The following is a 17081-nucleotide window of genomic DNA, read 5'->3' on the forward strand; positions in this document are numbered from 1 at the left end:
TGGGAGTGCCCATAATACGCCAATATTAAGTCCACATATTATATGGACTTAATATTGGCGTACCGTTAATTCCCTGTAATGAGTTTACAGGGAATGGAATGAAATAGACCCCAATAAGGGAATCCTAGAAACAGAGCCCACAGGTGGACGCTGGGGTGGAGGTGGGAGCAGAGTACAAAGCAGCAGCAGCAGCAAGAAAAATGAGCTGTGAGCAGGGAGTTATGAGTCCAGCAGTCATTATTCAAAAATGCTCAATTTAGTGATTGGAGTTGTGTGAATCCAAAATAGTAACATTTTTCAATAAACATTTTTACAATCACATGCACTGTAATGATTTCATTTAAAAAAAAAAAAAAAAAAAAAAAAAAAACAGAATTATCCATTAGTATATCTGACTAACTGACATGTGTATGTTAGTCAGATATGCTAATGCACCATTCTGTGTGTCAGCTTTACTTCAGTTGAACGCCACCTACAGTCCTCTGTGTGCCATGGAAACCCGCTATGTTAAAACTGCCTGTCTGCCAAACCAGCTCTTCCCTGATGACATGGAGTGTGTGATCACAGGATGGGGCGTCACTGGTATGAATCTATCTACACATTACCACTGATGTGAATCACTGTTATGAATCTATCTACACATTACCATCTGAATCACTGTTATGAATCTATCTACACATTACCATCTGAATCACTGTTATGAATCTATCTACACATTACCACTGATGTGAATCAACCTCATACCAGAGACAGTTTCACTGGTAGATAGATAGATAGATAGATAGATAGATAGATAGATAGATAGATAGATAGATAGATAGATACCTTTATTATCCTGAGAGAGAAAATCAGTCGCCCAGAGGCAGTAATTAGTGAAGTTTATTTAATTGAATTCCTCAACCTCAAAAATGTACACTTTGACACCAATATTTCTATTATACTGTAGCTCTAACAGAAGCAAAGATATGGGGTCTGGTGTAATAGTGGTTATTCTCGGCAGGCAATGAAACAAATATATTTTCCTATGGCCCTAAGTCTCTGTGTGTTTGTGCCCCTCAGGGAATAACAAGCGTTCCAACAGGCTGTTGGAAGCCAGGACTCCTTTGATCTCCAAGCAGAGCTGCATGGCTCCTCATGTCTATGGAGACCGACTGGACGACACCATGATCTGTGCAGGACGCATGGAGGGAGGAGTGGACACCTGCCAAGTACGTGTGTGGGGGGTGTGTGCGTATGCATGTGCGTGAGTTTGTGTGTGTACACTCGGTCGGCAGGGCTGAAGTACAAACAACGACGATAAAGCCCTCAAGTGAAATATTGTGATTATACAACAGTTTACCTTAAAACCACGTCAATTTTGTTTCATTGTAATTAAGATATTCAATAGAAATGTGTAATTGTTTAATGCCACAATTAGCTACTATGTCCCTGAACTTCACATGAAAACTGCTAGCCTAGCCGCTAGCATAGTATTGGGAGAGGGCGCTCCCCTCTCCCAATACTATGCTCAGTTCTTTCGTGACCAGTGCAGCTGTTTCTTTGTTTGATGAGACCGTGCGGTAGTGCTCATTATTTGCATGACGGGTAGAAAAGCTATTTCAACCAAATAAAATGTTAAAACGGGTGCGGTTGGCAGCAGCAATGAACACTAATTAATAGGCTAATACAAACATTGAGTTCCCAGCAGCACTTCATCCCAACGACACATTTCCAAATAAACTAAGGGTCGATCCATACCGTTATAAGGAGCCTAACTAATTTCGGTTCGGCAGTAGGCGAACCCAAATATGGTTCGCATCCCCTGGTTCGGGGGGGCGTCAACCGACTAAATTCGGCTCTACGGTGCTGACGAAATGTTGTGACCTCCCGACTTAATTTCGGTACTCAGCGGTGTCTTCTCATTCATTCATCCCGGCTTCACGTTCATATTCTCGGCTGTGAATCCAAGGAAACAGCCGTCGTTTGTGTGGGAGACACGCCGACTTCCAAATGCTTGTGTGGCCGTGTATTGGGCATCAGAGAGCGGATACTGGAGACGAAGAGTGGTGGACTGGGAGGCGCGCGCGCGACACACACACACACACACACACACACACACACACACACACACACACACACACACACGCACACACACACGCGCCTTTGCTGCGTGTATCGCTGCTAACGCGTCGCCGACCGTTTTAAAGAGAAAAGAAGAGCTTAAACACAACTTTGCTAATTGCTAGTGTTCCGTGTTGATATTTTTTTTTTCCACGACGAGTTGTGTGACTGCGTGATGACATGCATGCAGCAAGGGAGGCGGCACGTCTATAATGTGAGCTTGTAGATTAAATGTTTTTGACAGAGCTCGAGCCGAGCGTTTGTGAGTGTGAATGAGAGAGAGAGAAGAGACCCCGCTGGTGCTGCTGCCTGCTGGAGCTGCTACTCACTGGACCTCCAGTCATTCAGTGTGCAGCGCGAGGGCAAGTCAGATATGTATATCCGCCCTGCAACGCTCATTCATCGGCCACAAACGTCGTCATGCCACGGACCTCCAATATTTACAAGCGACTTGGGCACTAGCCGTTAAGAAAGTATGGATGAACTCCCCCCGAACCTAAATAATTTCGGGTCGGGGCGTCCTCCCGAACCGAAATTAGTTAGGCTCCTTATAACGGTATGGATCGACCCTTACACTCCAAACACACAGTGCTGCTAGTGTAAAATATAAACTAACACTCCCCCTCCAAACACACAGAGCTGCTAGTGTAAAATATAAACTAACACTCCCCCCCAAAACACACAGAGCTGCTAGTGTAAAATATAAACTAACACTCCCCCTCCAAACACACAGAGCTGCTAGTGTAAAATATAAACTAACACTCCCCCCCAAAACACACAGAGCTGCTAGTGTAAAATATAAACTAACACTCCCCCTCCAAACACACAGTGCTGCTAGTGTAAAATATAAACTAACACTCCCCCTCCAAACACACAGAGCTGCTAGTGTAAAATATAAACTAACACTCCCCCTCCAAACACACAGTGCTGCTAGTGTAAAATATAAACTAACACTCCCCCTCCAAACAAACACACAGTGCTGCTAGTGTAAAAGATGCATCATCGGAGCGAACCGACAGTTGTAAAGTACTGTTAATTTATTCATTAAAGGGATAAGAAACCCCGCCTCTTTATTTGTTTTATGGGATTTCAGAACATGAAAAGAAATCTGAAATGTAGGCGTGGTTATCTGCTGTTGTGGGGGGAGGTTACACCCCGCCATTCCGAAACACCGCTATTCCGAACGTTGACTTCTAACCCTAACCCTGCCCCTAACCCTAACCCTAACCCTAACCCTTACCCTAACCCTAACCCTAACCCTAACTAACCCTAACCCTACCCCTAACCCTACCCCTAACCCTAACCCTAACCCTAAACCTAACCCTAACCCTGCTTCGGAATAGCGGTGTTTCGGAATGGCGGACTGTTGCCGTGGGGGGAGGGGGTGGAGTAAGTCTTGATACAACTCTATATTAAACAAACGTTAATATTAATTAGATATGCCTACGTCACATTGCACAATAGAACAGTGTGAGCTAATATTTAATGAGTGGCGCGAAATATTTCTTTTCAACCTAGAAACTGGAAGTACACAGAAATAGCTACAGAGACAGCAGAAAGCTCTGAATCCCCAAGCCTAAATGCACATCTTGCGTTGAGCACTGCCTTTTGGCCCGGCCCTCCACAATATTTTCTGTTGTTCATGTGGCCCCACGGAAAAAAATTATTGCCCACCCCTGCCCTATTATGTCACAGGGATCCCCAATCCAACCCTTGGTGCTGAGTGCCAAGCAGGGAAGCATTGGGTCTTTAGTATGACCCGGCCGGGGATCGAACACCAACCTCCCAGTCCCAGGGAGGACACTCTAACCACAAGGCCACTGAGCTATTCTATTAGTTCGTAATAACCCTGTATTAAACTGGTTGTCTCTCCAGGGTGATTCAGGTGGTCCTCTGGTGTGTAAACAGGATGGGGTTCATTACATCGCTGGTGTGGTGAGCTGGGGGGAAGGATGTGCTGAGAGGAACAAGCCTGGTGTCTACGCCAATGTCCACAAATATGTGACCTGGATTAATCAGACGATGTCTAATGATCACTCTGACAACTCTGAGGATTATGATTACTCTTATGATGATTAAATCATCTCCAGTCTGTGAAGCCTGTTCTAAGACAGGTTTAAGACAAGCAGAAATGACAACATATACAGTTAGTCATAGATTGATAATCTGGTGAAGGCCTAACAGACCTAGACATGCTTATATTCCCATTAAAAACAATTATTGCATTTACAATGATAATTCTAGAGAGACAAAGTTGATGATAATACATGATACAATGTTAATGTTACTAGATAGATTAAATTGATGATAATACATGATACAATGTTAAAGGTGTATTCAGTGAAAATTTAAGTGGCCGGGGGTCATCTTGTCCCTTAGCGTGGAAATGTTTAGTTTTTTATAGATTTTTTACACCATTATAATGTTCTCGTTTTTATCATTAGACCCAATCACTGAATATCGGTAGGCATACGTCTCCAGCTTCAGGATATGTATGACACTGATTTACTACAAGACTGTGGTAAAGTAGACGTTTTCTTAATTCAGAGCGACTGTGGTTCTCAAAACTTTTATTTTGACCATCATAATTAAACATCATAACATAACTACGGCTATACTCTACCCTGATTGGTCGAGGACTGGCTGGCCACCTCTGAAAACCGAATCTAGCTATGCTCGTAAAGGGCCATGGTGGAAGTCCTTATATGGTCAGCACACATTCTAGTGAGGAGAATGAATGGAAAATGTACCAATTATATTTTTATTTGAATGAAATACAATCACTGAATATACCTTTGATGGTACTAGATAGATTAAACCGATGATACATGATACATTGTTAGAGCCTAAATTGATAAGTACAATACACAATACAATGTTACTAGAGATATGAAGTTAATATTAACACACAGCAGTGTAATGGTCATTGTTTTATCAGCTGTACACTATTTTAATAAAAATCCGTAACCCACAAGTGGGTCCCGACCCACAGATGCATTTGCACTCTCACTTGTAAACCTGCTGTGCAAAGCAGCCATTTGAGTAGTTGGCCTGTGAATCACGTTCTAGAGTGAACACATCATGAGTAGTTGACCTGTGAATCACGTTCTAGAGTGAACACATCATGAGTAGTTGACCTGTGAATCACGTTCTAGAGTGAACACATCATGAGTAGTTGGCCTGTGAATCACGTTCTAGAGTGAACACATAGTTGAATCACCTTCTAGAGTGAACTGTCAGCGCCTGCGGGCCGTATACGCAGACTACGCATTCTGCGTAGGGCCCCGCCGACCAAAAAGGCCCCCCACCGACCCCTCCTCTGCAGAAAAGAACGGGAGAAAGGGAAATGCCACCCCCGGGACGAAAACCCTTATTTTACTGATATTTTTGACCTAATAAACACACTCTTGGGGTTCTTATGTGTTCAAAATGTGTCTTTAGAAATCTTAGTATTTCATGATATTCTGTGTTTGACTGAATAACTCCAACTCCCAGATTGCTTTGCATATCACCATTCCTCGACTCCTCCTAAATTCCCACCCATATAGGATGTCCTTCCCTCTAGACTCTGCCCACGCAAAACATAAACAAACACACATGTAGTAGTCACATGGTGTCGAAGTGTGTTGTCATGGATTGGATTGCAAAGTATTCACCTCAAACCTTAGTTTTACAACTGAGACATATACCTTATTGTTATGTTTAATAGGCTATTGTTTGCTCAGATGTAAATTAATTTCACTGACGACTCATGAAGATAAAACATGATGCTCCTGTCCATTGAAGTCTTCCTCTGTTGCGTGATGGCTGGCCTGGGTCCTGCATTGGAATTCCATCATGCACCGTCCAGCACACCAAAATGTATATGTATTTATATATTTCAGCTACAACAAAAACATGCTTTACCATGTACAGTATAGACAGACTATGCATTTATCCGTGTTCTAAACATTATCAACTATTCAGCTAAATGATTACCAGTTGAATACACAGGGAATATGCAAGTAGGCCTGTATTCAAGTAAAGGAATTATACTGAGGTGGAAAAAGTACTAACATGTCTTACTTGAATGGAAGTATCAATACTGCAATATAAGTATACTCTGTTACAAGTAAAAGTTCAGGAATAAAATAATGTACTTGAATAAAAGTAGCCTACAAAGATATTGGCATCAAAATATACTCAAAGTACCAAAAGTACAAAATGGAATGAAATGAAAATAGCAGATCTACAAGCAATGCGTTGCGACACGTTGTGAGCATGTAGTGGAGTAGTCTAGAAGTAAAGTATTGAAAACTAGAAATACAAATAAAGTATAAAATACCTCAAAATTGTAGGCTCTAAGGATAGTACAGTACTTGAGTAAATGTACTTAGTTACGTTTACACCACTGGCATAGATCAAATGATCTCACATCCAACCAAATGTTTACATGTGCAACCAACATGATAAAGAAATAGTTGTACAATAGTATGAATAGCAGTTTATTTACACAAAGGATTGGCAATTACAAATTATCATTAGCTCAGTAGCCTATTATTTGATCATGTTAATCCATTACACTGCAGCTGTTGAATCATTTTCTGTCAGTGGCTAGACAACGGCGACGCTGTTGTCTGAAAAAAGAATGAAACAACAAGTAACATTAGTTTAATAGATCGGTAGGCAACTATTTTAGCATAGCATTATTGGGCTAAATGTAAAGACCGTAAATACGCTACGCTGCGCCAACCGTGAATTCAACACAATCTCCTGTTGAGCAGTTTAACCAATTTGCTACGTACGTCTACACAAACGTTCAGATTACAAAGATTAATTGCTTAGTGAAGGCTCACGGATGTCACAATAGGGTACGCTCCAGCAGAATGTCCCGTAATGATCGTATTATTTAACGAGGAGCATTTTAATCCGATCGGTCGTCGTTTCCTTAAAAAGGTTTTAATGTATCTAAGTGCAGTACACCTCGCAACCGATGGGGTCGCATGGCTGAAAAACAACAGAAAATGGCCTCTGATCGGATTAAAATGCTGTTTATTAAACAATACGAAAGATACGGGTAATTCTGCTTGAGCGTACCATACTGTGACATCTGTGAGACTTCAGTAAGCACTTTATCTTTGAAATCTGAACGCTTGTGTAGACGTACGTAGCAAATAGGTTTAACTGCTCAACACCAGATTGAAGTGAATTTATTACGGTCGTCAGCGACCGACGTATTCAGGGCTATTAGTTCACAACGTTATTTACTTACTCAAGTCGAGATGATAACCAACGCCGTCCATCTGCCTTCTGCTCGGAATTGTTCCTGTGTATTTGGGCCGTGTCTCTAACTATATAACTTGGAAATACTCATTTTCCTCCAGTCAAATTTGTGCCTGCAGCCAACATAACAAACAAACTCAGCAGAGTGCAAGTGGGGGTGGGGTCGTATAACGTTCTGGGTGGAACCATAGACTGAACGAAATCTTTGGGACAACCCTCTGCTTTTTCAGTCCACAGAGCACGTAGTCCGGAAAGGAAAAGAGACCTTGCTACAACGCATCATTTGACGCGTTGTGGCAAGGTGTTATATGCAATTTTCTAAAAACAGAGTTTAAACATAAAAATGACACCAGTATGGTGTTCCAAAACTCCCAAACAACTTGAATATCAGGGTTTTTGTCTCAGGGATGACATGTCCCTTTAAGATTTCTTGACTCTGGAACTCTTTGGGAGTTTCCGCCTCGCCCCCCTTTCAGAGTCTAGTGTTTGTTTACTTTCGCTTTGACAATGCACGTTTATCTTTCTGGTTATGAGAGAAAGAAAAAGCGTCAAACGGAACTGCAGCAACAGCAATCAGGTAAACACACATTCAACTTGCACTATCAGTTGTAACTTGTGTTGTGCGATGGAGCCACGTCTCTTTAGCGGAGATATGCAAGGGCTTTAAGTTGCGTGTTAGCCTGCTGTCTAATTTGCGTGTCACGGCTGGACACTTCTTCTACTGCTGTCTGCTGCTGTCTCGCTGACAGTCGCTGGGAATATCAACTCTTTTTCTCTGTGACCATTGTCTGTGATTTGTTTCTGCTGTGCTCATGGTTGGTTTTTGGTTCGTCTGTCCATGAGACATATAATATTTGCAATAAAAAAAAAAATTGGAGTAGGGTTTGAATTCATGAAAACTATTCAAGATTAAGTGGGTAAGCACACATCATGACACACAGGATAACATGATACAATCTGACAAGGAACACTCAAACAGGGGGTTTAAAACAGGGACTAACAGGACACAGGTGAACTCGAATGACATGATTGGCTAAGCCTTAGCCAATTAGGCATTTTTTTATGGCCAAGGAGTCATTTTTACTGATAACTAATAGTTGGAATGGATTCAGCAGCCCAACAATACCCTAATTACACACCTCATACGTTCATATTGGCCATTTATTATTTTTCCCCCTTTAATCCCAGGCCCTGGGTATCCCGATACTCCCAACTTTGATTGGCTCCCACAAAGTATGTCAAGGGAGTTGGGTTTGACAAAGTTCAGAGGTGATAGTAGACACCTAGTAGAACACATTTGTGAAGAAAGCTAGTCATTTAGATTTAGTTCCCAGATTGATGTAGCTAGAGGCTAACTTTCCCTAACTACTGCTTGAAACTCAGCATCAAGGGTTGGATTGGGGTAACTCCCTGCGACATACTAGCGTCATGTCCAGGGGGTGTACTTGTACATCAAGCTGCCTTACGCTACAGAAACAGGATATAGGCTCCAGCCCTATGAGATTCATGGCTCGGCTGATTGATATGGTCTTCATAGCTCAGCAAGGCTTACTATGTACATCATCAAACTGTCCAGGTGCATAGTATCACAGTTTTTTATGTCTGTTGCATATAGGCCTACAGTCTTTTGCATACATGTTGTGTAGAGGCCAATTTGTGCTTTTACCTATAACCACCAATTAGTGTAAAACTTTGTATGCACACTTCCCAGAGGCCAAGGAAAAACCTGTGCCCTGAATTTTTCACATCTGCCATTTATAGCGCCACCAGAAGGCCGACTTACAGTATGTAAAACACATTCTTCAATATTACTCCTTCAGATTTTATCCGAAAATCACACAAATCACTACACAGTATCTCTACAGTGATGTAATCATGACGGATTTGTCAGATATCATATTCTATCTAATTGGCTAACATTGAATTCCAAGGTTTGCAGGATTGCTCCTTTTTGAACAAAATGTCTCAAACGCAGCCTGCTATGTGTGTGAGATTTTGCACACACATTCCCACTAGGCCAAGGAACAGATGCCACCCTTCTCACATTGGCCTGTTATAGCGCCACCAGCGGGTACATTTTTGCAAAACACATTTTTGGAACAAAATGCTTCAAATCCCGCATGCAGCGTCCAATTGCCGTGAAAGGCCCAAGAACACGTGGCACCCTTTTCACTTTGGCCTATTATAGAGTCACCACTAGGCCAAAAAAGACCTACCTGACCTGCCGGAGTCCTGTTCGGAAGAACACTGCTTCTAGTTTTTCTTTGATATTCTTCTTTGCTTTCCCTTGATGCCTTTTGACTTTCCTGCTTTTTATGCCTTGGACACTTTATCGCTGTTTGCAGCTATATTATTTGTCTTAAAATACATAAGCAGTCCAAGAGTTGCACTGCACGCACATCATTAGAAAAAAATATAAATACAAAATGACAATGCTGCCATTCAGACATCCCCCCATTCAGACACTAACCCTATACCTAACCCTAACCTCTATGGAAGTGTCCCCATTCAGACAATTAGAAGTCAATGTCTGAATGGCAGCTTGTCTGAATGGAGAGCGGGCCCAAGTTAAAAGAATAGTTTATTGTCATACCTCCAGACAAGGTCCCCCATTGGGATATCAGCGCCATCTGGCGCTGCAACAGAGTAAAACTCATAAGCTCCCGTACGAGAAATATCATTTGTCGGTAGGGCTGTCAATCACAAACGAGGGCACCGCCCCCGAGTGTATATAAGCCCTGCGGGCTATCATAACTTCCTCTCTTCCGCACCTCTGCTTACCTGCAACTAGTGTCGCGAACTCAGCCATATAAGTATAATTTTCTTTAAAGTTTAGCCTAAGCGTTGACTAGGAAAGTCGGCCACTGGCCTTTAGAGATTATTCTCCTGTACGTTCTAATTCTATTCTTCTTAACAGTTCGGTCTCTTTTCTTCACTTTCGCTTTGAGTCTTTACTTCTTCTCTGTACGTTCTGCCACGTGTCTCCCTGCCTTAGCTTAGCTTCGCTTAGCTTCGGTTAGCTCACGATGGCAGCTCGTCGACCTACAGTTAGCAGCCTGCTAGCTAGGGTACCGAAGAAGTGCGGCCTTCCCAGCTGCAAAGGCCTCATCGCCAATGAAGATACACATCCGTTCTGCATTGTCTGCATGGGGGTAGGACACGCCTTGGCCTCTCTGTCCCCTCCGGCCCCGGCCACGGGGGTGAACTGTGCTGAATGCCTCCAGTACGATGTTCCAGCCCTCGAGGCACGATGCGAGATCGCTGCCGCAGGCTACGGCCTTCACACCACGGTCTCCGCCGGAACCCTCCCAGACACCTCTCCTTGTGTGCCGGACAGCGCTGAACGCCACAGCGCTGCTTCTCGCCACGTGGTTAGGCCTCCAGCGGCCTCGCCCTCTGCTAGCTTCGGTAGCCCCGTTGCTAGCGGGTCTGCGGCCCCTGTTTCCACTGCTGTTTCTCCGACGGGCTCGACTGGTGCCGTGCCCAAGAAGAGAACATGCAAGACCGCCCACGTTGTTTCTCCGCCAGCTACAACGTGGATCGTCCCCCCCAAGGAATTCCACCCTCTAGTCGTCGGGGACATTCCTCTCTCCTTCTCCGTCCCCCAGCTACGGGCTATGCGGCCACCTAGCCCCGTCTCCTGGCATGCTAGCGACGGAGACGAACCGGAGCTAGAGGACTACGACATGGAGGAGTTGGACACGGAGGGTGAGTACTCGGAGGAGGACGAGTCCTCTTTCCCCTCCGGACAGGGCGGAGGCGCGGCCAGGGTGGTTCCTCATGCCGAGGCTTCCATCTCCGCCGCGTCCTCCCAAGCCCCTTCTGCCTCTCTCCCCCCTTCCATGCCGGCTGGGGCGAGAGGGGCAGCGGCGCAAGACCCAGACTCCATCCCCATGGACGAGCTCTCGGTGCTGGAACGCGCCGCCATCCGTTGTGGCCTGGAGCTGCCACTCGGAGATGCGCCACTCGGACCACGGGCTAGGATTCCTCTCCTGGGCCAGGATTTGGAGTCCTCTCCCCCGCGTCGGATGGAAAAGCTACCACTAGTCCCAGGCTTTGCAGAGGCCCTGCATTCAACCTGGACTACACACAAGGACCCCCCCAAGCTCCCCTTCCTGGTCGATTACCGCGACTCAGAGAAGGCGGGAATCCCCTTGTGCCCTCCCATGGACAAGCTGATGGCCCAGTCCCTGATAGGGAGCATCAAGCCCAACCATGAGCGGACCGGTCCTGGAGGCCGGCCTCCCCTCAATCTGGCCGTGGGTAAGAAGCCTCCTGGGTTTGCCATCCCCTTTGACGACAAGCAGTCTTCAAGGGTGAGGAACTCTTACAGATCGTCCGCGCTGGCAGCCAGGACGATGAACGCCACCCAGCTGCTGCTTTCCTCCACCAGGCGCCTCCTCAGCGAGATGCGGGAGGTGCCTGACGTGTTGGTGGAGGAAAGGGACAAGTCGCTGCGCATGCTGATGGACTTGAATGTCCACGCGATCGAGTGGCTTGGACATGGCATGGATTATTGCATCCAGGCGGAACGTGCCAGGTGGCTAGACAAGGTACAGTGTCCTGGCAGTTCTGGAGAGGAGACCGGGAAGATCCTGCAAGACCTTCCCGGCCACCCTACCTTCCTCATGGGCGGTGGACTGGAGCTTCTCCGCCAAGAGGTGGCGGATAAGAAGATCACTCTGGAGCTCCTGGGAGCCACGACGGACCCCCAGGTACCCAGAAAGGAAAAGAGACAGGGACGGAGCAAGGCCCCTGGTCAGGCTGACAGGGGGCGCTCTTCCTCCAAGCAGGGGAAACAGAACAATCCCCCTAGGACCCCCTCTTCTTCCTCCGCGGGACCCCCTCGCACTGCAGCGGGGGCTCAAGCCCGCTCTCAATCCCGCCACCCTCCCAGGCACGGGATACCGGCCAGCTCCCACAAAGCCCGTGGGAAGCCGCCGCGAAAGTGACACTGGACTCTGGCGGGGTCCCCCTGAAAATTCAGGGGACCCCCCCTTGCAAGCGCAGACGTTTGGACAATATGAACAATTTTTCTTATGCAAAGAAATCAATGTTTATTCCTCCTCTGTGCTCTCCTCCAGTGCCTGTAATAAAAAGTGTGTTGATGAAACAATGCCTGTTTATTTCAAACCCACCTGCTTTACTACAGACGACCCCATTTTGCATGAATTTAACCAGTGTAGAGAAGTCCAGGCTGGAATTTCTTTCCACTCAGATAATATCGCTTCCTCCAGTCATGCAGACAGGTTACAAGCAGAATATTTCTCTTTGCAAAATGTTCCCAGACAAGCTAATTCCTATTCACAGTGGTATAGTCTCTCTAGTGTGCAATACCCCTCTGTCTCCACCGAGCGGCACTGTTATGCCGACTCTAGTTCAGGACAGGAGTTTGGTCTTAGCGTCAGGGAAGAAGCCAACACATATCACCCAGGGTCGGCCTCGTCTTCCCGCAAGGAAGCATATAAAGGCCTTAGCACAGGTTATAAACGTAAATACAATTCCCCGAGCCGGGGATTATGTTACTTATGCGATGAACCCTGTCCCCCGGGCTCCACGTTGTGTGTCGCATGTATTATTAACAAGCGAGGCTTCTTGGAGGTCACGTGTTCGTCCCCCACCGGATACGGAAATAAGCGTACCGGAAACGGAAACGCTCTTTCCGCCGGTGACTCCGCGCCTTCCGGCCCGGAGGTCACGTGTTCGTCCCCCACCGGATACGGAAATAAGCGTACCGGAAACGGAAACGCTCTTTCCGCCGGTGACTCCGCGCCTTCCGGCTCGGCGTCTAGCGGAGACGGATACGTGCCCGGATATGGAACCTTTCCCTCCCGGCCCAGTAGTTCCGCTCAGGCGGTACAACCCCAAGGCTTCTCCGTTGCTCAGCAACACGTTAGCACAGTGTGCAGAGCAATGGAAACGTTGCAATCCGAATCACTGGGTGTTTCGGACGGTGACGCGGGGTTACAGACTACAGTTCGCGAAAAAACCCTCCCTATCCAGCAAGGTTATTTATACTCGAGCCCGCGGCTTGAAGGCCGATGCCTTGAGGGAGGAGATAAGCTCACTATTGCGCAAGGGCGCTATAGTGGAGTTATCACGCGACCAGAGCCGTTTAGGCTTCTGGAGCCGTTATTTTCTGGTTCAGAAAAAAGGAGGGGGGCTGCGTCCGATTATGGACTTACGTGCTCTGAACAAGCACTTGAAAAAGTTCAAATTCAGGATGTTGACGTCAGAGTCACTGATGAAATCAGTGAGACAGGGGGATTTCCACTGTTCAGTGGACCTGAAGGACGCTTATCAGCACATCCTCATTTATCCCCCACACAGGAAGTTCCTGCGGTTCGCCTTCGAGGGGCGCCTGTACGAGTACACGGTCCTCCCTTTCGGTCTTTCTCTGAGCCCTCGGGTTTTCGTGAAAGTGACCGAGGCAGCCATTGCTCCACTGAGGCATCAGGGAGTCAGGCTGGCGAACTACATAGACGATTGGATGATTTCCGCCGCCTCCTGCTCAGAAGCGGCGCGCCATACCAATCTGGTGTTGTCACACCTGAAGGCCTTGGGTTTCAACGTCAACTTTGGCAAAAGTATGTTGTTACCCTCCCAGCAGATTTCCTTTATAGGAATATCTCTGGACTCGGCCACCATGTCCGCTCGCCTCTCCCCGGAGAGGGTGGACAGGTTTCTGGCTTGTCTGGGCTCCTTCCGACTGAACCAGGTGGTCAGGTACAAGGAGTGCATGAAGTTGACTGGGCTGATGGCTTCAGCAGTGCAACTTCTGCGTCTGGGCAGGTTTCATATGAGACCTTTCCAGCGGTGGTCACTGGCGCTCAGGATTCCTTCCCTGCAAGGGTACAGGAAGGTGTCAGTCAGCCAGGTCTGCATGGACGCTCTGGTCCCATGGAGGGACCAGGCGTTGTTGACAAGTGGGGTCTCCATGGGCGAAGTGGTGTCACGCAAGGTGATCACCACAGACGCCAGCCGCTCGGGGTGGGGCGCCACCCACGAGGGGCGCTCAGCCAGGGGTCTTTGGACCCAGGCCATGTTGGAGTACCACATCAACTATCTGGAATTAATGGCGATCTACTTGGCGCTCAAGCATTTCGAACCATTTCTCCGGGGTTGCCATGTCCTGGTCAGGACGGACAACACGGCGGCCCTGTATTATCTCAACAAACAGGGCGGCCTCTCCTCGCGGACGCTGGATCAGCTGGCGCGCGAGATGACCCTCTGGTGCTTGCCTCGGTTGAGGTCCATCAGAGCCTCCCATGTCCCGGGCCTTCAGAACGGCGGCGCCGATCTGTTGTCCAGGGGGGAGCCTCGTTACGAGGATTGGTCTCTCCACCCTGCGGTGGTGAGGCAGATTTTCTCCAGGTTCGGTCGACCGCGAGTCGATCTCTTTGCCTCCCAGGAGAACGCGAAGTGCCCCCTTTACTTTTCAGTGAGGGGACCTTCTCCTCTGGGGATGGACGCGTTTGCTTACGAATGGCCACAAGGTCTTCTCTACGCGTTTCCACCCCTGGAACTGATTCTTCCCACTCTGGAGAGGATCAGATGTTCCAACCAGGAGGTTCTTCTGGTGACACCATCCAGGGGAGTGTGGAGGTCTCTGATCACCCCACTGCTCTCTCAACCCCCTTGGCGGCTTCCCTTGCTCAGGGATCTGCTGCGCCAGGCAGGGGACGAGATCTTCCATCCAGACCCACGGGGCCTAGACCTGTGGGTTTGGCCCGTGAGAGGGAGAACCTGCTTGCAGCAGGCTTCTCACCGATGGTTGTAGCCACTATTCAGAGTGCTAGAGCCCCCTCTACTAGGGCTGTGTATGATGGAAGATGGAATGCCTTTTTGGACTGGTGTGAGCTACAGGAGCCACCTGTGGTGGCTCATATAGCTTCGGCCCAGAAGGTGTTAGATTTCCTGCAGGACCGCCTGGACCTTGGTCTGGCGTTCTCTACACTGAGGGGTTATTTAGCGGCTATTGATGCCTGCCACCTGGGGGTGGCAGGCAAAGGCCTTTCTAAAATCCCTGAGGTGGTCCAGTTCATGCATGGTGTGGACCATTTGAGACCTGTGACCAGAGCCTTGTTTCCTGTTTGGGATCTACAAGTGGTTCTTGAGGGCCTTTGCAAGGCACCTTTTGAACCGATTGGGAGGACCTCTTTGAAACATTTAAGTTTCAAAACAGCTCTTTTGCTTGCCTTGTCTACGGCTAAGCGTGTGAGCGACCTTCATGCGCTCTCTGTGAGCCCTGATTGTATGAGGTTTCTCAATAATGACTCCAAGGTTCTTCTTAAACCTCATTTGAGTTTTATTCCTAAGAACCGAGTGGTCCCGAAGGAACCTGTTGTTTTGACGGCTTTCCATCCTCCTCCGTTTGCATCAGAGGAGGATAGGCGTCTTCATTGTCTTTGTCCAGTTAGGGCCCTGAAGGCCTACTGTGATAGGACGGTGGACAGCAGGTCTACTTCTCAGCTTTTCGTGGTCATGAATGCCCGTCAACGGAAAGCGGTGTCCAAACCCACTCTGTCGAGATGGCTTGTGGATGCTATTAGGTTGGCTTACACCCGGTCTGGGTCTGAAGTGCCGGAAGCACTTAAGGCCCACAGTACTAGGGGTGTGTCTACCTCTTGGGCTTTGTCCAAAGGTGTCTCCATTGAGGAGATTTGTGCAGCGGCGAATTGGTCTTCGCCGTCCACCTTTGCGACCTACTATCACCTGGACGTTGCGCCTTCTGCTATGGCGCATACGGTTCTGGGTGCTGCTGCCCTTCCTACTATGTAGTGGGGCGGCTCTCTCTCCCCTTCCTGAGATAGCATGTTGCTGTCTCTAGAATACGTGGGGGGACCCTGAGTTTTTCCCTTATATTATTGCGATTTTATAAGGTGGACCTGTGTCTGCCCTTAGTGCATAAGGCGGGCCTCGGTCTGTCAGGGTCTTTTTCTGTCTGAACACGCCCAGGCCCTGTGGGTCTGGGTTGGATCAGTCCTGAAAGGGGTCACGTCGGTTGACAGGACCTCCTTTCCGGGTGTGGTCGGTGTGCACGACAGTCTTGTCGGTTCATGACTTCTCGGGGAGTATATGAGTCCCAATGGGGGACCTTGTCTGGAGGTATGACAATAAACGTATAGGTTCCGAACGGAACCATGTTTATTTAATACCGGAGGACAAGGTCCCCCAGAATAAAGCCCCTCGGTTCGCTAGTTGCGGGCGCAGAGGTGCGGCTTTAGAGGAAGTTATGATAGCCCGCAGGGCTTATATACACTCGGGGGCGGTGCCCTCGTTTGTGATTGACAGCCCTACCGACAAATGATATTTCTCGTACGGGAGCTTATGAGTTTTACTCTGTTGCAGCGCCAGATGGCGCTGATATCCCAATGGGGGACCTTGTCCTCCGGTATTAAATAAACATGGTTCCGTTCGGAACCTATACGTTTGATGTCAAACTCTTCGTTTAAACCATGAGGAGCCATTGTATTGAGATAATGAATGTAAAACATTTCTCCTTGTAATAAACAGCTCTCCTGATTGCCTCCTGTTTCCACCTTTTCAATGCCTACAGTACATAACAGAATGAACTACAGTAATACTGTGCCCTGCATGCTTAAGATGAACGGCGATGGGATTTCTCTCTTCCCTGCATCTGATATCAGAGCCATGCTCACTGATGTATCTGATATCAGAGCCATGCTCACTGATGTATCTGATATCAGAGCCATGCT

At 47.5% G+C, this 17081-nt stretch overlaps 1 protein-coding gene across 6 annotated transcripts in view; it reads left to right on the top strand.

Annotated features, from left to right (window-relative positions):
- The window catches only part of LOC308294081 (uncharacterized protein), a 54376-nt gene extending 49075 nt beyond the window's left edge, over positions 1 to 5301 (top strand). For 5 of the 6 annotated variants that reach the window (XM_080736800.1, XM_080736802.1, XM_080736797.1 and 2 more), the window contains 4 exons: positions 451 to 582; positions 1060 to 1208; positions 3976 to 4424; positions 4946 to 5301. In XM_080736800.1, coding sequence (XP_080592926.1) covers positions 451 to 582; positions 1060 to 1208; positions 3976 to 4179 — 485 coding nt within the window. In that variant the 3' untranslated portion in view covers positions 4180 to 4424; positions 4946 to 5301. Of the gene's footprint in view, positions 1 to 450; positions 583 to 1059; positions 1209 to 3975; positions 4435 to 4945 lie in introns of those variants that run through there. The other variant, XM_080736798.1, reaches the window with a different exon arrangement.
- The last annotated feature ends 11780 nt before the right edge of the window (positions 5302 to 17081 follow it).

This window comes from Nannobrachium achirus, assembly GCF_963921795.1.
Source record: "Nannobrachium achirus genome assembly, chromosome: 2".
Taxonomy (NCBI): domain Eukaryota; kingdom Metazoa; phylum Chordata; class Actinopteri; order Myctophiformes; family Myctophidae; genus Nannobrachium; species Nannobrachium achirus.